This window comes from Mobula hypostoma, chromosome 17, assembly GCF_963921235.1.
Source record: "Mobula hypostoma chromosome 17, sMobHyp1.1, whole genome shotgun sequence".
NCBI lineage: Eukaryota > Metazoa > Chordata > Chondrichthyes > Myliobatiformes > Myliobatidae > Mobula > Mobula hypostoma.
In genome coordinates this window covers 58,298,622-58,324,483 of record NC_086113.1, presented here as the reverse complement: position 1 = coordinate 58,324,483, position 25,862 = coordinate 58,298,622, and the positions used below count along the sequence as shown (strand labels likewise).

General features: G+C 41.8%; 1 protein-coding gene across 3 annotated transcripts in view; it reads left to right on the top strand.

Annotated features, from left to right (window-relative positions):
* Positions 1-4,267: 4,267 nt before the first annotated feature.
* Positions 4,268-25,862, top strand: part of nedd9 (neural precursor cell expressed, developmentally down-regulated 9) — a 103,929-nt gene continuing 82,334 nt past the window's right edge. For all 3 annotated transcript variants that reach the window (XM_063069957.1, XM_063069955.1, XM_063069956.1), the window contains exon 1: positions 4,268-4,432. Coding sequence is in view for 1 of the 3 variants with exons in the window: in XM_063069956.1 (XP_062926026.1) it covers positions 4,421-4,432 (12 nt within the window). In the remaining 2 variants the exon portion in view is untranslated. The remainder of the gene's footprint in view (positions 4,433-25,862) is intronic.

The window sequence follows — 25,862 nt, the reverse complement described above, 5'->3', positions numbered from 1 at the left end:
CCAACCTCACTACTACTGTTAGGTGGCCTGTACACAACTCCCACCAGCGTTTTCTGCCCCTTAGCGTTATGCAGCATACCAACTGTTACTAGATTAACCATAAGAAAAGGTTTAAGTTTAATTTAACCTCACAAACATTCACTAGTGGGTGAATATTGTCTTTTTTGTCATAAGCCATTTTAGCTCATTAATGTTTTAATCCATTAATATTTCAGAACAGAAATATTGGTTGGGACTACAACCACAAGTTAGGGTGAAAAGTGAGTAGTTTAAGGGGAACATGAGGAGAAACTTCTTCAGTTAGAGGGTTGTGAGAGCGTGGAACAAGCTGCCAACACAAGAAGTGGATGTGAGCTTGATTTCAACATTAAAGAGATGGAAAGTAGAGATATGGGGGTGCTGTGGGCCCAGTGCAAGTCGATGGGAGTAGGCATATTAAATGGTTTCGGCATGGCCTAGATAAGCCAAAGGGCCTGTTTCTGTGCTGTACTTCTCTATGACTATATGACTGTAAATCATGAATTACTCCCTAGTTAGGAGATAAGGCATTTAGGAATGAGATGAAAACAAATTTCTCCAGAATGTTGTACCCGTGACATTATCCACTACAGGAAGCTGTAGAGAGCATCATCAAATACATTTAAGGAGGAGGTACATAGATTTCTAGACAAAAAGCATCAAGGTGAGAGAATGGGAATTTGAGCATTGAGACTGAGAAATGCTATTGTATTAAATGGCAGAGCGGCTCAATTGGACAATGGCTACTCTTATTCTCTTGGTTTCTACTTATAATGAGCAATCATTCATCCCACTAGAATTAATCTTGATAGCAGTGTGGGCTAGACAAAAAAAGGCAACAATATTTCACATACTCCTCCAAGCATGGCTCGAAATTGCGAATGTGGGAGAGATTAGTTTAAAGTGTTAAGTTGTAATGATAGTGAATATATTTGTGTTCCATCCCCTCACCTGAGGGGTGATCTAATTCAGGCATTTAAAATGATTAAAGCACTTGATTGCGTGAGTATAGAGGAACCATTTTTTTTTCAGGTGCAGGGACTAAGAATAAAAGAGCAAAAACACTTAGATCACTTAGGAGAAAAATCAGAAGCGCTTCTTCACACAAAGATTAGTATAAGACTGGAATTCACTCCTTAAAAGGCTGTGGATATTAGAGTAACAGATATTTTTAAGATCAAATTTGATAATAAGTTAAGGGCATCTATCCACAGCCATTAGCCATGACTTAAGAATGACTGAACAGATTCACATGAATGAACTGTCTGCTCCTGTTCCCGTGTTGAAATGCTGTTTAAACATTGTGGATATAATTACTCATAATCACCAGTTTAATGGTGCAGGTTCTAAATATCTTGGAATGTCTTGATCAGATAATAAAAGTACAGATATTCATCCATTCATCTGGCTCTGTGTCTTTTCTAAAACTTAGGTTCTGAATGCTATTTGCTTTAGTCTTTGCACAGCTTTTCCCTCTGCACATTAGGTGTTTGACGGTCTTTTTTTGAATGCGTTTTGGGGTTCCTTTGTTTTGTGGCTGCCTGTGAGGAGACAAATCTCAAGACTGTATAATGTATACATGCTTTGATAATAAATGTACTTTGAACCATCATATAAGCACATGCAATTTATTTTGTGGTCAATAAGTTAACACAGTGCTAATGTTTGTGCACTGCTGTCTGTCTGTCTGTTCCAATAGGGGTCTCCTCCACCCCACAGACATAAACACCTCTTTGGACTGGTCCATTTAGATAATTATAGCACAATAGGATTAATAACATAGTAATAAATGAACAACTCTTGTTGCTAACTCTGCCATCTTTGTTGCACAGTATTGTCACACAGTAATATGCTTTTTGGTGTTTGTGACATATTGTTATTGAACTTTGCTTCATAGAAAAAGCATGAGCATTGGGCACTGGAAATCTCATGCTGCAGATAATGTTCTTAAACCCCTTCTGCACCTGAAGAAAATGCTCAGTCTGATTCAAGGAAAATAGGATATATATATCAAGAAAATATGATCCTCTCCCTGTAAGAGGGTAAAATAGGATCTTATATACTTCACGAGACTGAGGGTCACAGAGTCATACAAGACTTTATCTACACGAAAATCTCCAGCACCCACTTACACTAATCCTAAACATGAGAAAATCGACAGATGCTGGAAATCCAAAACAACACACACAAAATGATGGAGGAACTCAGCAAACCAAGCAGCATCTATGGAAAAGAGTAAACTGTTGATGTTTCAAGCCAAGACCCTTCTTCAGGACTTTCAGACTAAGAACCCAATGAAGGGTCTCGACCTGATACACCGACTGTTTACTCTTTTCTATAGTTACTGCCTGGCCTGATGAGCTCCTCCAGCATTTGGTGTGTGTTATATTAATCCTAGTTTGAGGTCACAGTTTGAGGATAAAGGGGAAACCTTTTAGGACCGAGATTAGGAAAAACTTCTTCACACAGAGAGTGGTGAATCTGTGGAATTCTCTGCCACAGGAAACAGTTAAGGCCAGTTCATTGGCTATATTTAAGAGGGAGTTAGATATGGCCCTTGTGGCTAAAGGGATCAGGGGGTATGGAGGGAAGGCTGGTGCAGGGTTCTGAGTTGGATGATCAGCCACGATCATACTGAATTGTAGAGCAGGCTTGAAGGGCCGAATGGCCTACTCCTGCACCTATTTTCTATGTTTCTATGTTTACACTATTTCCAATTCATTCTCCCCATATTCCCATCAATTCACCCCAGATTTGACCACCTTTCTACATACTGTGAGCAGGGGACAATATACAAGCACTAATTAACCTACCCTTTAGGTTGTGGGAAGAAACACAGGTGGTCACAGAGAAAATATGCAACTTTCACTCAGATATCACTGGAGCTGAGAGACAGCAGTTGCCTAGCTGTGCCTCTGTATCACCTCTAGAAGAAGTCTTATTCAGTGAGCAGCATCTCTAGTGAGGACCCCTGTGGTCCACAGGAACTCAACTCAGTGGGTCAACACATGCAATACGGAGAGGGATTTATACTCCTGATCTTTCTACAGTGACCCTCATCCCCATTCATACAAAAGTTAAGTGAAGCCAGTTAACACCTGATTGCCCTTATCTTGCTCAAAAGAGAGACACTGTAATTCAAATTTGTCATTTGGGAGAAGAGCTAGAGAAGGATTGTGTTTTAAGCACTCATAACTGAGGGTGTGAATATCTTCTGAATGATAGAGGGCATAGTGGTGAAGAGGCCAAGAATAATTAAGGTGTATAAAATCCCGAGGAGCATTAATATGGTGAATGCACAATGTTTTTCCCAGGGTTGAGGATTCAAGAATTAAAGGTCGAAGGTGAGAGATTTTAAAGGAACTTGAGGAGCAACTTTTTCACCCCGAGTGTGGTCAGTATGTAGAATGAGCTGCCAGAGGAAGTGGCTTAGGCAATTACATTAACAACATTTAAAAGGTACTTGGACAGGTACATTGACAAGAAAAGTTTCGAGCAACATGGGCCTGACACGATCAAGTGGGATTGACTTAGAGGGCCAGCACAGACCAGTTGGGCCAAAGGACTGGTTTCCATGCTTTCTGAATCTATAATCAGGCTGAGCTGAAGTGTGATGGTCTGTGCATGTGTTTGCAATCTTAGAAAACTATAATGTAACTATAAATTATGATGACGTTGGTTTGTAGAGCCTGGTGTGTGTGTATATGTGAGGGACAGTTTGAGTTGATGTCTGCAAAAGCCCTGTCTTGTCAGAAAACTGCCGCTTATCCCCCTGGTGCCTGGAATCTGAATGTCATATTGCTTTGAATTCACACCGAACAAAAGAAAAACTGAATGAAAGAAGAAGATGTCAGCGGGAGATGTCAATAGAAGAGACTGTAAACAGAAAAGGTTTTGTTTCTTAGCCTATTTCATGTGGGGGGCATGAGGTGAAGGGCTTTGAAATGAATCCATTTTAGAGGAGGGTCTTAATGGTTGCTAGGTCACAGGAATAGGATTTCCAGGACTTGCTTTTGTGATCCTGTATTTTATATTATTATTGATGTCTGTCTAATCTGACAAAGAATTCCTTCACTCCAAGCTTGAAACAGGATGTTTCTTTCACAATGTTCTTGTTAAAAGATTTTTTTCAGTTTGAAGCACCACCTTTTGCCTGTGCAATCTGAGGTTGTATTTACCCATGAGCCAATGAAAAGGCAGTGTGTAAATGGGTTGAGCTTTGTGTCAGTGTAACAGGCGATGAGACAGGGTGAGAGGCGAGCTGTGTAAAAACCACGTCCACAGCAGTTTAGCTGTGCATTGAATAGACTGCCCTCTGATTTACCAATGACCCGGTTGTGATCACAACGCCGAATGTGTCCTGCAATCCAAGTGCTGGTTTGACATCTGGGAAGATCCCAAAATGAAGCGAAAGGTAAGATGGATTTTGTTGTACTTTCTTTGCAGACTTGCTGTTTTTATCGAAAGCTGCAGTGCTTGCAAGGAAACTGGCTGATTGAAAGTTCCAACTGCAGGAGCTTGATGACAGTTCGCCGAGCCACCCGAGAAGGCTTCGCTCAGACCGCTTAAATGCTAGTTCTGTACACTTTGAGATGCGTCTGCCGTTGCCTAATCGTGCGAAGAGTTGATGGGCTCGGAGCCCGTCATTGAATTTTATTTCAGACCCAATGCACAGGGATGCGTAATGTCGACTTTGTGTAACTTCCTCCATTACATATGTATTTAAGGGAAGTCTTGTGTAGAAACTTAGACCAACTAAACCATGCGTGTTCTATGTGGAATAGAGAGTTGTGAGGGTTTAGATTTAGCGGATGCACTTCGGCGTATTTCTTCTCCAGTTGGCTAAATCATTATTTTTTTGTTCTTGCCTTTCCCCGCAGACTGAGCGGGACTCACGCTGTTACTTGGATTTCACCTCGCCGTTGAGGTGCCCCAGAACAGTCTAGTTCTGACGGAACCTCAGATTCGGGCAACCAACCTCCACCCCTCCTCCTCTGCGTTTCTAAAGACCATCTCTCTGGACCTTTTCTGTGCTAAACTCTATCACCGCTTCTTCCTCGCTGGTGGCCCGTCATATATACTTCGTCATCTAACTACAGACTGAGTTTCCCCGCTCACTTTAACCATCATTTCAAATCCACTGGTGCTTATGTTTGGATATTCAGATGATGCGTGCAGTGGCTGCCCCGTCAATATCTCGAGGGCTCTTAGTGCCCTCAGAAGTCATCTACTTGTGTAGTTAACTATATTTTGGGAATTACCCCCTGCAATCCTGTCTCAAATAAAATGTACCCCTCAAAAATAATTTTCATTGCTGTCAAATTCCATTCTACAACAGCTCTCTCGACCAGAATACAGCGGAGCCAGAGACCTTTGAAATGGGTTCAAAGTGTTAAGTTAGTTTGTGCCTAAATGTAAAATAAAATATGTAGAGAATGGATGTGAATTCCATAGGGGTGGTACATTAGCACATTTTCTCTGAGGAACATCCATTTAAAATGTAAATAATCTACGGAAATGTAGAACTGAGGTAGGGAGTGGGAAGAGTTGGTATCAATTGATTGCTGAGTAATGATCTATATGGTGCTTATTCCACCTCATTCCATCCACACTCCCCCTCCTTCACCCTACTCTGTATTTTGGCTGGAGGACAGACCAGACATTACTCAGTCAAGGTCAAGAGCAGATTTAAAAAGTTTAAAGGCTTCCCAGATGTTGCAATTCTGAGCTATGCTGCCCACACAAGTTTAGGTTCTATGCTAAACTGATGTCAGTCTGCATTGAAGCTTGTCATAATATTCTCATGCCAAAGTCCTCACACTAGCTCACAGTGCCTTATTGTCTTTCAATGGAGGTAAAACCAAATATTCATTGTCTCCTTAAATAAGTTTCTAAGTTCTGCTGAAGTTTGAGAAGCTGTGTTGATAAGGCTGGAGAGGGAAATAATTGCAGTAAAGATGCAGAGATAAGAGCAGGGATCAGTGAGTTGAGATATATCCATTCAGCTGAGTTCATGTCAATGGATGTATGCCTATAGTGTAAAAATCTTGTGAATTCAGCACTTTATCCCACTCATCTTTGGCTCTGCCTGAAACCACACACGTGGCAAAAAGTAAAAACATTCTGCCTGTGTGTCTTGCATTAGGAATTTGTTCACAGTATAATGACAGCCATTTAACTCCTCATTTGGGCGCTGGCCAGTTACGGAGGCTATCACACTTAATTTATATTACTCTATTTTTTCAGTTGGCATGTGGGCAGAGAATTTTTTTTCTGTCACTAAATTATGCATAGAAAAGCACCAGCAAACAATCACAGTTTTATCCAAGTTATATTTATTAGAACTAGAAGACAGTCATGTTTAATAAACAACAATTTTATTGATTTTTGAGTGGTTTTTAAAATAGCATTCCAATCTGAAATAAAAAGTGACATATGCTCTTTTATTCCTGAAAGGTTTGGAGTAGATGGAATGCATCTTATTTAAAGTGAGTCTATCTTTTGCATGTGAGCTCATCCAGACTGAACCAAGTTAGTTGTAGAATTGCAGAAAAGTTTGTGCAGCACAGTTAGCAGATGATCTCAATTTCCAGTTGGACAGAAATTTATTCCCCATTGTTTCAGTTCTCTATTTTTTTAAAAACTTGGGTTTTCCTTGTCCCTTCTGCAATCACTTTCAATGGGGATGTTCTGACTGCCCTTCATAAACTTCAGATTCTTGTTGTATGGACACCTGAGCTATCAGAAGAGAGGCTGGAGCTTTCTACACCCCTGCACAGGAAGCTGAGAGGCTTATAAAATCATGAGGAGTATTGATGAAGTGGATGGTCAGGATATTTTTTTCCAGGGTAGGAGCCTCTAAACCTGGAGGGCATAACATGAGAGGGGAAAGATTTAATGGGGGCCTCAGGGAAAACCTTTTCACAGAGAGAGAGGTGGGTATATAGAAAGAACTGCTATAGGAAGCAGTAGAGGGATGGAAAATTTCAATGTCTGACGGACATGGATTGGAAAAGTTAGAGGGATACTGACCAACTGCAGCTGTGAGACTAGCTCAGGTAGACAACTTGGTCGGCATGGATGAGCCATTTGGGCTGAAGGATTTATTTCCATGCTGTATCACTCTATGACTCTGCCCTATCCCATGTAAGATCACACCTACCTATCCCTGAGCAAACTCAGCTATGCCGTGGCACTCTGTGATTACACTGCACTTTGCTGCATTGCCCCCCGCCAACCCCGCAACTTCCATTTGATACTGACCCTGTGTCTGGGTTGTGCTGCACCCCATTAATACAAGCTTGGCATTTTTGCCACTCCAACTGTCCCACCTCCCAGATTCCAAGCAACTTCATCTGTCTTTGGCCATGGCTTAGCAACCACCCCCTAAACTTTTTTAGGTCTTTATTCTTTGGAGCGTAGAAGGTTGAGGGGGGACTTGATAGAGGTGTTTAAAATTATGAGGGGGATAAATAGAGTTCACGTGGATAGGCTTTTTCCATTGAGAGTGGGGAAGATTCAAACAAGAGGACATGAGTTGAGAGTTAAAGGGCAAAATTTTATGGGTAACATGAGGGGGAACTTCGTTACTCAGAGAGTGATGGCTGTGTGGAATGAGCTTCCAGCAGAAGTGGTTGAGGCAGGTTTGATGTTGTCGTTTAAAGTTAAATTGGATAGATATATGGACAGGAAAGGAATGGAAGGTTATGGACCGAGTGCAGGTCAGTGGGACTAGGTGAGAGTAAGAGTTCGGCACGGACTAGAAGGGCCGAGATGGCCTGTTTCCGTGCTGTAATTATTATATGGTTATAAACTCTCTGCTTTTCTGTGTGTCCCAAGTACTTCTTCCTCCTTAACTCCATGTCAAAACCCTCCTGAGAGGTGGGACATAGAGATGTTGTATTAGAGTTAGACCAATCCATGTGAATCGTATTGCCCCTCAGCACTAATCCTATTTGCCCTATTTGAGTTGATGTGGAGGGGATGCTTCCATTATGGTGTTCATCCCAAGGAGGTGGTCTCCTAGGTGCCAAGATTTAACCTCGGCCTCTGTGCATGCAGTAGCAAGTCTTAAACAATACTTTCCTTGTGCCAACTTCCAACAGTCTAAATGACTGATTCCAACCATGAAGTGGAGTTTAGCATTAATTATCAGTTTTGTCAGACCTCCTTGGCCTCAAGGGCAAGTTACAACCTGTGCTTGATCAAACACTGCTATTCCTAGTGCTATATATATTAAACATTATTTTACAATAGACCCTGGTGAACAAACTCCCACCCCTCGGTCTAAATACACCACTGTGCAACTGGATGTTGGACTTCCTAACCAACGGATCTAAGATAATCGGGATGTACAACTGCTTCTCCTTCCCCAGCATCCCCAACACAAGTGCCCACCAGGGCCATGTGCTGAGCCCATCGGTGTACATTCTGTTCATACATGACTGCACAGCCAAATATCTGAGTAATCACATTGTCAAATTGGTGGGACTGATCACCAACAATGATTAGATAGCCTACAGAGAGGAGGTGGAAAACTTGAGGCCTGGTGCCAGGTAAATAACCTCTTCCTCACTATCAATAGACAAAGGAGATGGTTGTTGATTTTAGGAGAACTCACATCACTCACACACGCCTTTATGTTGGCAGCACAGCAGTGGAAACAGCAGGCAGTTTCAAACTCCTAAGAGTACACAACCTCTCAGGGTCTCAAAACACATCCTGCACAGTCTGAAAAACTCACCAATGCCTCCATTTTCTGAAGGGGGGTGCAGGACTATGCACATCCATACTCACATCATTCTACAGAAGCACAGTAGAGAGCATCCTAATAACCTGCATCTCTGCAGGGTACAGAAACTGTGCTGCCCCAGACAGGAAGGCTCTACAGCGAGTTGTCAAAACTGCCCAATGCATCACCGGCACCAGCCTATGCACCATCAAGGACACACAGTATATGCAGAAAGGTGGCAGAAAAGGGCCAGCAACATCATGAAGGATCCCACCCACCCCGTTCATGGACTGTTTGTCCCACTCCCATCCGGGAGGAGGCTATGCAGCATTCATGGCAGGACCTTTCCCCAAGCAGAAAGGCTGATCAACACAACACCTCCAGCTACTAACCCACCCTTCCGTGACCCCACCCACCACTACTTTATCATTTCCTGTCAGTTACCTTATGTGTAGACTCTCCTGTGCCTATCTTCTCTTTATGGATATATAATCAAACTATGTATAAAAGCTATCTTATCTGTTTGTATTTATTGTGTTTTTTAATTATCATTATTATGTTTTTATCTTATTGTGTCTTTTTTGTTCTACATTGGATCCTAAGTAACAGTTATTTTGATCTCCTTTGCGCTTGATTACCAGAAATGACATTAAACAATCTTGAATCTTGACTGTTTTCATTTGTATCTGTTACTGAGTTGGTCAAACATATTCTAAGGCTCAGCATTTGATAATGTAGCTCATATCCTCATCAAAGCACAAATGACAAAATTGCAAGTTTTTGCACGTTTTCCATACCAGACAGTCAAAGGTCAGCTATTCCAAGGCCTTTATCTCTGTATTTGATAACTGAGCCTTGAAAATGTTCTGAACATTTCTTTCCTTGAAAATGTTCTTAATGTTTCTTTTGCAGTCTGGGCCACTTGTCTGTGCTTGCGTGTTCAGTCTTCGTTAGGTTGTCCTGGTTGGGTTTTATGATGCTTTGCTACATTGGCAGATCATCCCAAACCAGAATGTGAAGATCTGTTGGTATCAGTAATGTGAGACATCCATGAATATGCATCGATTCCACTCACCGTTTCATCACTTCCACTTCCCCTCAATCCGTGCTGTCCTCGCAGAGCTGTAGCCACAATAATAGATCAAGACTGAAGTACACATAGTATAGGGAGCTGCTCACAGGGTGAGTGCTCGTTGAGTGGCACCAGTTTTCTCTTGAGGAAGTACCTGCTTCTGCTTCCAGCTTTCATTAATAAGCTCTAGGACTCCCACTATGGGGAAGCTTTTCATGTTCTTCTCAGTGGCCCCATGTGTCAGCATTCTAGCAGGCTACAAACCAATGCCCAGCTGTGCATGAACAGTAACATAATGCTCCTGGTCGAGATGTACTTTTGGCCTTACTAACATTAGATGTGACCGGCTCTAGCAAGTGTGATCACTATTTTGTCTGAGTCAATAACAGACCCTGAATTTTATTACAGGAGTACTTGTGTCCAGTTTGCATTACTACCATCAGGAAGGAGCTACAGGAGCCTGAAGAACTATACTCCGCATTTTAAGAGTTTCTCCTTGCTCTCCACCGTCAGATTTCTGTACGGTCTATGAACACTATCCTGTCATTCATTTTTTGCACTTTTTTGTAACTTTTATACAATTGAATGATCTTTGACTGAAGATGCCTTTGTTTGAAGTGAAAATAGTCACTTATCGTTTTCCTTACTTTCTCCTTGTTCTCCCCAAATACATGCCTTGTTAATAAGCTCCATTTAATTTTGGAATAAATTTATTTGCAAGAGTGAGCAATTTTTGAAAAGTAGTCTTCATCCAAATGCTGTAACTAAGCATGGTTTGAGATTGAAAGTATTGGTTGGTGTTAGTGATATGTCCGAGTTATTGTGTTAGTTCAGGGAGTTGTGCCTCCATCTGAGGTGTGTGCGAGTGACATAAATGGGTTGGGATACTGCAGTCATTACAAGCAACTATAATTACATCTGCCTCAGAGATTACATCTTTGAGCTTGCTTTTATATGGATCCCTCTTAAAGTAACCACAAATTTTAATTCAATTGTGCTAGCCTCCTGAAAATCAAGGTGGGAATATGCCAGACTCCCTAGCAGCAGTGTCAGCAAATACAGGCAAACTAAAACAATGCAGTCATTCACCAGCAATTGACTTATTTCTACAGCTAATGTTATTTAATTTTCAGGTGATGCGCGGTAACTATAGAAAAGCAATTGCTTGTCTGATGCCTTTTGCCATTTGACTTCTTTTTGCCAGCTTCTGAGATAAAATAAGGTAATTGAGGTGTGACCTGGTTCCAGTGAAGAAAATTAAAATGAAGAAATGAGATTGCACTCTATCGCTGTACAATAGTTAGCAGCTGCTTGCCCTCTGTTCAGTAGCCCTGAAGATCTTGTATGAAGGCAATTAGAGCAGATAAACGGTTCCTGCACTATAGAATCAAGGTCACCCCAAGCCTGTGTTTCAAGGTTCAAGTATATTTATTATCAAAGAATGTATAAATTGTGCAACCTTGAGATTTGCTTGCTCACAGGTAGCCACAAAGCAAGAAACCTGAAAGAACCCAATTTAAAAAAAATAAAAATAAAAGACCAACACTAGATGTGCAAGAGAAAGGGAAAAAAAATGCAAGCCATGCAAACAATTGAAGTCAACAACAGCATTCCTAACCAAAAATAAGTCCTCGGATCCAAACGTCTGGAGTAGGCCCAAAGCCTTACTTATCGGTTCATCATATTAGCCTAGACCACTGCCCAGCGACTTGCTTCAGGCCCAGCTCTTAACCGCACTCACTGAGGCATACAGAATGGTGCACCTTGCACTCTGCATCTGCAAGGCAAGGATCCTCTTCCATCCTGCCTCCACTGTATAACCTAATAATAAAAGTTCACAAGCACATCATGGAGAAAGTGAACTCCTTACTTATCTTAAGTGATGTCCCTCATTAAAGATACACACCGATGATGAAATTCACAGTTCATGGTCTACTGAGGAAAAGTGTTTGAAGATTCTTCATTATGCGGTGTATCGTCTGACATGGGCACCAGTGCTGCTTTCCACCATAGTGAACCTATGTTTGTCTTCTTTCCCAGTCCACCTGTATTTAAAAGATACCTGGATAGGTACAAGGATAGGAAGACTTTAGAGGAATATAGACCAAAAGCAGTCAAGTGGGACTAGCTTAGATAGGCATCTTGGTTAGCATAGATATGTTTGGCAGAAGGGCCTGTTTCCATACTGTATGACTCTATAATTCCCGGAAATTAGGTCTTAGATATACTCAGTCAACTACTTTTGGTAGATCACTGACAAGCTGATCACCAAACACCTGAGATAGAACCTGTATTCCAAACTGTGCCATAGGACGTATTCATCACATCAATGGATGGAAAGATCTAAGGAGTTCTCAAAGCATTCCTGGGAGGGTGGGGAGAAGAAAATATGACAACCCCAGTACCCCAGGAAATCCCAGCCCACAGCTGCTCAAGTTGGAGAAGAAGCATTTGGGATGGCATTGAGAATCTCAAGCCCAATGCATTAGGAGCACACTGAAACACTGCTAAAACGGTAGAAGGAGCCCACATCCTCCCAAACTAGTCAACCACTTGCCCAATCAATTACTACTTTGAAAGAGTCTGTATTTTCCCACTAGCTGCATCAGTCACTTCACAACCATGGATTCAGAATGGGAACTCCTTGATCCCAAGGAACTGGCTGTGAAGAAGGGGCAGAGTAATACTTGTAGCACGCATGGTCAAAGGTATACATTTTATTTGCCTTCCCTTTGTACTGCTTATGTTTGGAATTCATTTATGGATAGGGCAACACAGTAGCAGTAGCTTTACAGTACAGGTGACCTGGGTTCAATTCTCGCCAGTGCCTGTAAGGAGTTTGTCTGTTCTCCCTGTGACTGTGTGCGTTTCGTCCAAGCTGCTCTGGTTTCCTCCCACTGTCCAAAGATGTACTGGTTGGGAGTTTGATTGGTCATTATAAATTGTCCTATGATTAGGCTAGGATTAAATTGGGGGATTGCTGTTCCGCATGGCTCAGAGGGTCAGAAGGGCCTGCTCCGCACTGTACCTCAGTAAATAAATAACATAGAAAACGAAGTTTTTCCACTGTGTCTTGGTAGATGTGGCAATAATAAGCCAATCAACAATGTAATAATCTCAGACATATGTAAGCATTAGCCAGCATATTCTAGGAAGGGTTCGCCCGACGTGATATGTAGGGAACTGCATCTGAGCTTATGTTGATTTTAACTGAAACTTCTGTTTTATGTTTGATTATTCTCTCTTTCATTATTCGCAGGCTTTCAAAATTGATTTAAACTATCTACTAATCTATATTTGAAGAAAAAAAAGAATATTTCCACTGTTTGACATTAAAACCTTGTGGCATTTAACACCATACGAAAACAAATTAACCACAGCTCACTTAAGCTGAGTTCAGCCAAGAATCTGCCTATCAGTGTGTGCAGAGGTAGGAGGTAGTGGTGGAGAAGCATCACACAACAAAACAAGAGCAGGAGTAGCCCGCCGGCTCACTCCTCAAACCTGCCCAGTCATTCAGCATGATCATGGGTGATGTATGCTGGCTTAACCTCCTCTTCTGCTTCAGTTTCCTGTAATCCTTGGTTCCTCAATCCTTCAAATACTTATCTACCCTTAACATAAATATATTTATTTACCTGACCTCCCCATCCTCAGGAGCAGAGAATTTCTGCAATTCATTACCCACTACATCAGAGGTTCCCAACCTTTTATATGTCATGGATCATTATCATTAAGCAAGGGGTCCATAGATCCAAGGTTGGGAACCCCTGATGTAAGTGGAGAACACAGTGAATGGGAAGACCATTCTGCACAGAGAATAGCAGATGTCTGGAACTCGCTGCCAGAGGAACTGGTACAAGGAAATGCCTTTGAAAGCATGTTTCAAATGCATTTCAACAGGCATGTGGACAAACAGGGAATGAAGGGGTATGGACCATTTGCAGGCAGGTGTAAATGTGGTCGGCACTGTCAACATGGCCAAAGTGACTGTTCCTCTGCATACTGTTCTATGTTATGGGGTGTGTTATCAAACAACTCGACTTTAAAATGCATAATTCCCTAAAACTGGGCAACATAAGTAGACAGGATGTCGAAAAAGGCGTATTGGTATGCTATGAGACATCATGTTACAATTGTAAAAATCACTGGTTAAACTGCACTTTGAGTATTGCGTGCAGTTCTTGTCATTATGAGAAGTGTCATCTTGTCAACTATGGGAAGAATGTGATTAAACTGGAGAGGGTGCAGAAAAGATGCTGCCAGGACTGGAAGAGTTGAGCTGTAAGGAAAGATTGGACAGGCTGGGACTGTTTTTCTTGGAGCAGTGGAGCTTGTGGGCTGGCCTTGCAGCAGTCTGTACAATTAATTGGAGCATGCTATAGATACAGTAGATAGTCACAGTCTTTTTTCAGCGAGAGGAAATCCCAAGGGCGTAAGTTAAAGGTGAGAGGGGAACAAGTTAAAGGAGATCTGAGGGGCATTTTTTTTCCACTCAGAGAGTGGTGAATGTATGGATCAAACTGCCAGAAGAAGTAGGGTGGGTGCAATTACAATGTTTAAAAGAGATTTGGATAGGAAAGGTTTGCAGTGATGTGGGCCATGTGCAGATTAATGGATTTAGCAAAAATGGACATAGTCAAGTTGGTTAAAATGGTTGTTTACATACTGTACAATTATGAATCTCTCAAAGAAACCTCAACACAACCTCAATTTTGAATGGTCATTCCCTTGTGCATTCATTTTGAAACAGATTATTTATAGATGTTTTTTTTCTTGCATTACGGAAAATCTTGAGTGCTGTTCAGTATTTACTGGAGTGCCTGGGTACTTGTTTAGTGACGTAGGCTGTTGATTTTTCATGAAGTAATTCAATGTAAATTACTATTTCAGTATGTTTGTTAATTCACAATGAGTCAGGATAGAGCCCATCAGAGCAGTGAGCTGGATCAGGAAGATGCTTGCCACATGACTAGTAGTTTTTTAAATGTGTGCTCTTGTGCTTTATCAACCAGGGAAAAATAAAACTGTGGTTATAAATATGCTCCTGCACAGATCATTCAACTCTTGGGTCTTTAGTGCTTCCAAAATAGAGCAATGCAGTCAAGTTCTCTAAACCATAGTATTCCTTTACATCCCTCCTGGTACACCTCTAGTCTTGGTAATCAGACTCCTGTTCACAGGTTGCTTTGACTTATATTTGACCAGGGTTTGGTCTGAAATGAGTGGTGTATTGATAGGGAGGAGATTACTTAACAGGACAACTATCCTTGTGTATAAACATACTGCATCAAGAATTTTTACTAATTAAAAAATAATTAGATGTCTGAGTTCAGCAATGACCTATATCTGATTTTATTCACTAAAGGGCTTTTTGAATTAAAGCTTCAACTGCTTTGTGGAACTAGATATGTTACTGTAGTTTCTCGTTACAAGCACTATTTTTTCAACTAAAGCTTTTGATATAACTTGAGGGTTGGTAACAGCACAGGAAGTGGGTGCAGCAGCTGCAGATGTGCCTGAGTCGAACATGCAATTTCTAACGAGCATAAATGTTTAAAAGGCCTCTCCCATCCTTGGGAGGAAACCACTTATAAATGGTTAGTCTAAATCAGCTGATTGCCAAAATAAAAATAATGCATAGGAAGTTTAAGCCCTTTGTAAATCTTGAAGGGTTAAAATGTTTCTCATGTTTCCATCATCTAGATATTTACATTTTGTCCTCTGTAATCTCATTATCCATCTACGAATTTAGCCTTCTCCTCCTCTACCCTCTACTCTGCCAACAATGACTATCCCTCCAGGGATGCAGGTTGTAATCTTTTTCCCCAAGTCCCTCTGCCTCTCCATGTCCCTCTTCCTTTATCTCCCTTCTGAAAATGGCCCTTTGACTTAGATTAAATTTTGAACAGTAACTTCATGAAGTTTCATACTGTATGAAAAATGAGCATGAATTCTTGCATCACACACAAAATGCTGGAGGAACTCAACAGGCCAGGCCTGCTGAGTTCCTTCAGAATTTTGTGTGTGTTGCTCAGATTTCCAGCATCTGCAGATTGTCTCTTGTTTATGAATTCTTGCATGTGGTCTGGCAAACCTTTGTCAACACAGGGTGAAAGACAATGGTTTGGACAGTTGGGTGAGTTTTTGGCTTCAGTGGATAGAACTGCGTACTCTATAGAGATAATTGTTCCCTACAGTGGCCAGAAGGACTCCACACTTAGAGCTGCACTTATGAATTATAAATCCATGTCCCATTGAGATATTGGTGCTGAAAGATTTGATTTAGAACTATCCCTCCTTTTTGTATCGGTATGTCCTATCCAATTCCCCAGGGTAAAGAATTGTTCTTGGAGCATGAACTGATTAAAAAGAAATTTGAGATGAATTAAAAAGTCAGATAGCCAGAGTAGCCAAGGGTTGTTGTAAGGGTACAAAATTTTCCCAGGTTTCAAACACTCAATGTATGTACTGCCCATATATGCAAACAATCATTTGGGAGATGGACGGGATGGATTTGCTAACTGTTTCAGGGCTGCAGACATCTTCTGCTGTACAGAACTCAGTTTGTGGCCACAGGTTGGATTAGTAAACTGTCCTGGTTACAAATGATTACAGGAGCAGAACCCTGCCATAACCTGGGAGCACCTGCACTTGTGATGCTGATATTCCTTTCTGAAATCAATTCATACAATACGTAGTGAGGGCAGACCAACTAACCTGAATGACAAGAGTCAGAATCAGAATCAAGTTTATTATCACCGGCATGTGACGTGAAATTTGTTAACTTAGCAGCAGCAGTTCAATGCAATACATAATCTAGCAGAGAGAGAAAAAATCCATAATAAATAAAATAAAATATAACAATAAATAAACAAGTAAATTAATTACATATTGAGTAGATTTTTTAAAAATGTGCAAAAACAGAAATACTGTATATTAAAACAAGTGAGGTAGTCCCAAAGCTTCAATGTCCATTTAGGAATCAGATGGCAGAGGGGAAGAAGCCGTTCCTGAATCGCTGAGTGTGTGCCTTCAGGCTTCTGTATCTCCTACCCGATGGTAACAGTGAGAAAAGGGCATGCCCTGGGTGCTGGAGGTCCTTAATAATGGATGCTGCCTTTCTAAGACACCGGTCCCTAAAGATGGCCTGGGTACTTTGTAGACTAGTGCCCAAGATGGAGCTGACTAGATTTACAACCATCTGCAGCTTCTTTCAGTCCTGTGCAGTAGCCCCTCCATACCATACAGTGATGCAGCCTGTCAGAGTGCTGTCCATGGTACAACTATGGAAGCTTTTGAGTGTATTTGTTGACATGCCAAATCTCTTCAAACTCCTAATAAAGTACAACCACTTTTTCTTTGCAGAGAATAGTGAGGCAAATATTTTAGCAGCATATGATGAGGATTGCTGCTCCCCAGCTTACATTGACCTTTGTGCCACGTTTCCTGCTTGATCATTAAACTCCGTGCTCTTTTCTCAGTGGCTACAGTCTGTGCTTCATCAATGTTTCACTTGAGTATGGGTGGTCCAGATGAAGGCTCTCTGCCTGAAACATCGACGGTCCATTTCTCTCCATAGACACTGCCTGACTCACTGAGCTCCTTCAGCTTTTTGTGCTTTGCTGCAGATTCTTGCATCTGCAGTCTCTCGTGTCTCTGCTCTAGAATCAGGAAGAATAAGCGGTGGTCTCGCTGAGACTTTGGGGTTGAAAAGGTGTGCTCTCCCAGCTGAGAACTCTGCTACTCTAGAGCCTCAAAATAAGGAGATCACCATTTAGAATTCTCTACCCTGAAGGCTAAAGAAACTCTGTCCATATGGATATCATTGGATTCTGAATATGAAAGGATTTGAGGGATATGAGAACAGGTCAAAACTAAAGGTGTTTTGACATAAAGATCAAACATGATTTTGTCAGATGGTACAGCAGACTCAGCAAACCAAAGGAACACTCATAGTATTACCAACTGAATCAGCTGTATAACACACCAAAATGTGTTTTTGTATTACAAATTTAATACAGATTTCTGCATTTCTAACTTTTAATGATCTGGTAATTAAAGTTTGCTGTGGTGTGCTGGTCCATGTCCTCTGCCATGGACCAATGCCGTTAGTGCTATTTCCCCTCTTCCTATTGTCCTGAACCCTGAATCCTCACACATGCCTGCTAATTTCCTTTTTGGCTGTTTTTGCCACTAACCTACAATTGGATGGTAATTTACTGTAACTAACGAGCCAACCAGCACATTATTGGAATGTGAGAGAACACTGAGAACCACTACCCCCTGCCCCGGTCACTGAGAAAGAGAGAACAACTCTGTAGAGATGGTGCCTAAGTTGTGTACCTGGAAGCTTTCTCTGGTGAGCCAGCCATGTGGTTGGCCTTACTTCAATACCTTGTCTGATGAAGGATAGGAACAGAAGCATAGAGCAATACCGAATGATTTCAGCCAGGGTGCAGTAGAGGCAGAGTGGGAGTCCTAAGTCCTGCTTTGAACTTCCACCTTGCTGCTGATCACAAGTAAGTACAATTTTAAATTTGGCTCTTCTCTTCGTGGTCCATTAAGGTCTCATTAACTAGATGCCAATATTTAAATAAACTAAAATATAGAGGAACAAAGAAGTTGCTGAAAGAACTCAGCAGGTCAAACAGCATCTATGGAGGGAAATTAACAGTTGACATTTCGGGATCAAACTTTCTCACTGCTCTACTCTGTCTACAGTCCTGACTGTGGCTAAGCACAGCTCAGATGTCACCTATAGACAATTTAGATGACACTACTGTTGGTAAAATCTCAGACAGCAATGTGGAGGCAGACAGGAGTGAGATAGATTGGCTGGTTAAGTGGTATCACATCAACCACCACACACTCAACATCAGCAAGACCAAAAAAATGACTTCAGGAAGGGGTAATCAGGCGAATGCACACCAGTCCTCATTGAGGGGTCAGTGGTGGAAAGGGTGAGTGGCTTCAGGTTCCTGAGTGTCAACATCTTGAAGGAACTATCCTGGGCAACATCCTGATGTAATCACCATGAAGGTATGCCACCTACCCTACTTCGTTGGGAGTGATAATAAACCTGATTCTGATTCAGATGCTGCCTGACTTGCTGAGTTTTTCCAAAATCTCACTTGTTGCTCCCGATTCCTGCCTCTGCAGTTTCTGGGGCTTCTAAAATAAATGAAGCAGTTGGTATTCTATGAGCGCAGAATCTCAGTAACTCACACCTGGCAGTGCTCGTTCTTGGGCAGTAAGGTTTTGTGTCAGTTGTGTGCGCTTGTAATGTTTGTCTATGTTTTGTACTTAAAAGCAAATTAATGCCCCAGCATAGACCTTTGTACAGCCCACTGTCAAGTTCTGTCGATTCCTGACTCCTCTGATTTTCCACGTTAGTGACAATAACCTGAAAATTCCAAGTGAAATTTGTGGTCCAAGAATCCCACTAATTCCACGTTAGAGCTTTTGGATAACCTTGGACTCCTGACAGGCAAATGTGGAAGTTACTAGCATCATCAGACCCGGCATTTTTACAAAGTAAAGTAAACCTTCATTTGCCACAGGCATTTACTTAAAACTACAAACTTCTGCTACTTGTTGCATAGTTTGGGGTGGGGGGTGGAGGGCTTGCACTTTACCCCCCCCCCCCCGCCCCAGGGAACTGGCTGGTTTGAATTTAATTACAAGGAAATGATGTGCACAACTCCATTTCTGAAGTTAGTCAAAATGCTGTCTTTCATGTCATTTCAAAGACATTACTGAATCAGCCCACGCTGAAAATGTCCACTGGAAAATTAGTCATACACAATGAGGTATTTCCGGAAAGGAAAGTGATCCAAGGGGTATTCCAGCATTAGAATGGTCACAGATATTCAGTGTGGGTATAGTCGGCAAAATACACTTACAGCCAGATGTTAAGCAATGAACCCTGGTTCCTGTATCTCAGCACTAGTAGCAACAAACAAAACAAGAATGTTAGCATGTTTATCTCCCCTCCCCCTACTCCTCTTGCTCTCCTTCCTCTTTCCTCTCCCCGCCCCGGTTTGGGGGAGTGGCGATATCTCAAATGGGTTTGAGGATGGAGGAGGATACAGAGATAGATGCATTGTTTTTTTTTAATATAATTTTTATTGAGTTTTCAAAAAGAATACATGAAAAGATAAAATCTACCCTCCCCCCTCCCCTTAACCCTCCCCCCCATATATATAGTCCTACCTAAAAAGAAAGAAAGAGAGAAAAAAGAAAAGAACTGCCTGGGTGTTGGAAGGTTTCCACATGCTCCATGGGATTCAAAATAAATTTGGTATAATTATTCGTTACTTTCCCCAAAGAACCAAGGTCTTTATCGGAGCACTTATCTTTTGTAAATAAGGGCGCCAAATATTCAAATATAGCTGCATTGTTCAACCAAGTCAGGAAGCAGGTGGGTGATAGGGAATGAGCTGTGTTGCAAGGTGCAACAAGGTAGTAAAGTTTGGGATGGTCTCAGTTTTATGAACCATAGACCAAAGGTTAAATAACCAAGAGGCACCACTAGAAAACCTGTTACTTTGCAGCTCCAGTAACACAGCTTCAATCCTGAGGTCCAGGGCTACTGGTGTGGAGTTCGCTGCAGTAGAACATTTGTGAATGCAGTTTTCCTCCAGACGTTGCCATTTTCTCTGGCTGTCCTGTACAGCTGAATGGTTGAATCTGGGGCAGGGGAGCAGAGATGCTGGGAACTTGGGAGAATTAAATGGGAATAGTTTTGATGGTCAGTACAGACTCAATGGGCCAAAAGGTCTGTTTCTGTGCTGTATGGCCCTAAAGGTAAGATGTGAGGAGGCTGTTTTGTTTCAGCAAAGAGCCGTTGCAAGGATAAAAAGGGGCAATGTAACAGAAGAGAGAGCAGATAATTATAATCGTTATCCCTATCTACATGTAACTAAAGCACCCATTATTAGAATGACTTGATATTTCACTATCTCTCACCTCATATGTGATGCTTCCCTTATGGTAGAAACCATCGTGTTACACGTTGATTATTGTGCAACTCGGCTTGAATGTAAACAGCCATGCAGAGAAGCTAAGTGACACACAATTGTCTAGATCAGTATCTACTAAACTAAACCAATTTGATTTGCAGATTGCCTTTTCTCCTGAAACATAGGAGTGATTGCAACACCTGCTAAAGAACAAAAAGCCCCTTTCTCCGCTGTAACTAGGGCAAGCTTAAACTGCACAGTTCTGAGTGAGTGTAAATTTGCAGCGCAGGTTGGGAGGGGTGACACTTGTAGTGGCACGGACTGAGAGGCTGCTGGTGCACCAATTTAAAGTAGAAAGTGCTGAAATGTTTAGCAGGTCAGGCAGCATCTGTGGAAGGAGAAGCAGTTGATGCTTCAGGTCCAGGGCCCTTCACAACTGGGAATGAGCAAGGGAGGGAGAGAAGGTAACCAAGTTAGATTGAGGATTGGGTAGAATGATAGGGTGAGATCAGATTAGCAAGTGTGGCAGTAAGGAGTAGCTGAAATCAGCTTAGACTTCTGAATCTATGTAATGTGTTACCTAAAGTCAGACATGACATGGCTAGCAGGGCAGAATTTATGAAAATAAATAATCTTCTTCGGCCCTTAGCTGCCTGTGGAGCTGAAGCCATCAATGACTTCCTGTCTCCATCATCCGAAGTTGATGGTATGGTTGGAGTTCATCAATGTTTCTGTATCCACCATATAGGGGATTGGTCTATACAGCTTCACTAGAGCCCTGTTGGCATTTCCACCTCCCACCGTGGGGACCTAGGGTTGGACTTTGAGAGGCTTATAAAAGTAAAACTGAACCAAAATAATGATGACAGAAGTAACCATTTCTGGTGTAAGTGGTCCAAAGTTGGACAATTCAGTTTTGAGCCTATATACCCAGAGGCAGGAAAAGGTGCTTTCTTTAAGCTTGTGTTGAGCTCATTGTAACAGTGTAGGAGGCCTCAGAGAGGAATGCCAGAGTGAGATGGTGAATTAAAGTGGTAGGCAACCAGAGCTCAGGGTCACTGCTGTGGACTGTAAGTTAATGCACTTGGGAATTGAATATGATCTTTGCTGCCATATTATGTCATCTAGTCTCATCCTAGCAGAGATATTCCCTTTGCTCTGCCCAACCCACTTCCACTTCCTCTTTCCCTCTCAATCTGAAGGGTCCTAGCCCTGAATCAGCAACTCTGTTTTACTTTCTACAGTTGCTGCCTGATCTGTAGTATGTTTTCAGCACTGTATTTAAAAATTTCAGCATCTCTGCCCACAGTATTCACTTATGGGCAGAGAATTTAATGGCAGATTTTCTGTGTGCAAGGCTTTTGTGTCTAAGTTCCCAGAGTCTTTCACAGACCCACAGTCCTACAGCACAGAAATGGGTCACTGGGTTCAGTTTGACAGTCCGAGCCAGACCTATTTGTCTGTGTTTTACCTATATACCTCTAAACCTTTCCTATCCACTTACCTGTTTGTACATCCTTTGAGCATTGTATTTGTGTCTGCTCCCGCAGCTTGCTCTGGCAGATATGAGGAAGACGTTGCCCCTCAAGACTCTTAACTCTTTTTCCCCTCATCTTAAATCTATACCTTGTTGTTTTAGACTCCCCTACCACGAGAAAAGGTATATGACCATACACCTTATCTCTGCGCATTTTAATGGCTGCCTGGCAGATCATTTTATTAATGGAGATAGCTAAGGAATCAGCCAGATCAACAAGCCAAGGGTTACTGCCAAGTAATGCATGATGTACAAGGATCTACCAATTGAAAGTAGAAGATTGTAAATGGAAAAAGCCATGGTGGGATTTTAGCACAATAAATTCCTCAGAGCAAAGTGGCATGTTATTCATTACAGAATCAGAGTGTATTATCACCGGCAGATGTCATAAAATCTGTTGTTTTGTGGCTGCAGTACACTGCATTACATAATAAAAAATATAAATTAGCATATATAAAAAAGAAAATGAAGTAAGTAGTGCAAAAAGAGAGGAAAACACACTGAAGTTGTGTACATGGGTTCACTGTCCATTCAGAAATCTGATGGCGGAGAGGAAGAAACTGTCCCTGAAACATTGAGTGTGTACCTCTTCTCTGATGGTAGCAATGAGAAGAGGGCGTGTCTTGGGTGAGAGAGGTCCTTAATCAGGGATGCCGCCTTTTGAAGGCATCTCCTTTTGAAGATGTCTTAGCTGTTGGGGAGGCTTTGCTCAATATGGTGTTGGCTGAGTTTACAATGTTTTGCAGTTTTTTCTGATCCTGTGCAGTGGCTACTCCATACCAGGCAGTGATGCAACTAGTTAAAATGCTCTCCATGGTACATCTGTAGAAATTTGCAAGTATCTTTGGTGACAGACCAATTCTCCTCAAACTCCTTATGAAATATAGCCGCTGCTATGCCTTCTTTGTAATTGCATCAATATAGGCCCAGGATAGATCCTCAGAGATGTTGATACCGAAGAACATGAATCTGCTCACCCTTTCCATTTCTGATCCATCAAAGAGGACTGCTGTGTGTCCCTTCGACTTCCACGTCCTGAAGTCCACAATAAATTCCTTCGTCTTACTGATGTTGAGTGCAAGGTTGTTGCTGCGACACCACTCAACCAGCCGTGATCTATCTCACTCCTGTACACCCCGTCATCATCTGAAGCTCTGCCAGAAAAAGTTGTGCCATCGCAAATCTGTAGATGATATTTGAGCTGAGCCTAGCTACACAATCATGGGTGTAGCAAGAGTAGAGCAGTTGGCTAAGCATGCATCCTTGTGGTGTGCCAGTGTTGATTGTCAGTGAAGAGATTTTATTTATGATCGTCACTGTTGTCTGCCGGTGAGGAAGTCAAGGTGCAGAGGTCCAGGTTTTGGAGCTTATCGATTAGAAATGGGGGCATGATTGTGTTGAACGCTGAACTGTAGTCAATATTTAGTCAATAACACAACTTGATGTAGGTATTGCTATTGTCCAGGTGATCCAGTGCACAGTGGAGAGCCAGTGAGATTGCACCCACTGTAAACCTATTGTGACAATAGGCAAATTGCAGCGGGTCCAGGTCCTTGCTTAGGTAGGAGTTGACTCTAGCCATGACCAACCTCTCAAAGCAGTTCATCACAGTGGATGTGAGTGCTCATGGGCAATAGTCATTGAGGCAGCTCACCCTGCTCTTCTCGGGCACTGGTATGATTACTGTCTTTTTGAAGCAAGTGGGAACCTCAGACTACAGCAGTGAGAGATTGAAGATGTCCTTGAACACACGTGCCAGGTACACGAACAGGGCCTGACACCTTCTGAGGGTTCACCCTCTTGAAAGATGTTCTGACATCAGCCCCCGAGATAGAGATGACAGGGTCACCAGCTGCTGCAAGGATTCACACAGGTGTAATTTTATTCTCCCTTTCATCGAGCTTATCTGAGAGTGAAGCATCACATCCATTCATGATGTTAAGATTTGCTTTGTAGGAAATATTGGCCTGCAAACCCTGCCAGAGCTGATGTGCATCTGATTCCACCTCTAAGCTCAATTGAAGGTTTTTTCACCCTTAAAATAGCCTTCTATAGGTCACACCTGGATTTCTAGATCAATGGTCTTGAATGCCACAGATCTAGCCCTCAGCAAACTATGAATCTCCTGGCTCATCCATTAGACACCTGACAGTCAATGGTAATGGTAATATAGTAAAAATCTGTAAATTGAATATTCCTGAATTAAGGAATTAATGTAAATTGTAACTCTAAAATTAGTCCCAGTCATTTAAGGTAGTGTGGTCACGAAGCTTGGACATCAGGATAATTACTCATTCACTCTCCAATCTGAAATGGTGAGGAAGTGATATCATTGGTTTTCAGGTCGATCTTTAGTAAACTGCAGATAAAATAAACAATTTTCCACCTGTCAGGTCAGAATATGTAAGTGTAAGGAATTTTTGTTGAAGTTGTAGGGTTTTACTGAGTCTAAATTTCTGGAGTAGTGTATGTAGTTTTGATCTCTGCATGAAAAGAAAGATGCGTTTGTCTTTGAATCAGTGTTTTGTAGATTCAATTGATCGAGTCCTGGGATTAGCCCATACTCAAGAGGGGATCCTGGTGTGCCATGCAAGATCCTGAGGGGATTCCACTATCTGAAAAGTCTACAATAGGGTGCAAGATGTTAATATTTCAGGAAAGTGATCAGCTATTTAGGGTCATGAAGAGGGGAGGTTTTTTTACAGCTGCATGTCTTTGGAACCCTTTCCTCATAAAGATAGTGGGCATTCACATGTTGAGTAAATTCAGCCATTTCGGATGGTTTAGTGAAGCTGAGGCAGAAGACAGCAGAATTAAAGGCCAAAATGGTTTACTATTTCTCCTGGTTCTTTAGTTTAATTTTAATTGGCATTGAATTAAAAACTGAACAAACCAGTGAAAAGTTGTGAAAGTTATATGGAGCAGATTTGTGAAGCACAGAGCAAATATTCTTACAGATGCTCCGTACTGGCAATCACACACTCAGCGGCTATTTTGTTAAGTGTACCTATTAATGCAAATATCTAATCAGGCAATCATCTGGCAACAATTCAATGCATAAAAGCATGTAGACATGGAAAAAAGGTTCACTTGTTGTTCAGACCAAACAGCAGAATATGATCCAAGTGAATTTGACAATGGAATGATTGTTGGTGCCAGGCTGGGTGGTTTGAGTATCTCAGCAGCTGCTGATTTCCTGGGATTTTCATTCACACCAGTCTCCAGAGTTTACAAAGAATGGTGCAAAAACAAAACAATAAAACATCCAGTGAGCAGCAGTTGTGTGGACAAAAATGTCTTGTTAATGAGAGAGGTCAGAGGAGAATGGCCAGACTGGTTCAAGGTGACAGTAATTCAAATAACCATGCATTACAACAGTGGTGTGCAGAAGAGCATCCTTGAACACACAACACTTTGAACTTTGAAGTGAATGGGCTACAACAGCAGAAGATCACTAGCAACACTCAGTGGATGCTTTACAGTAGGTATTTGATAAAGAATTGAGTCTATAATCTTTATCAGAGTAAAACTGAAAGCTGC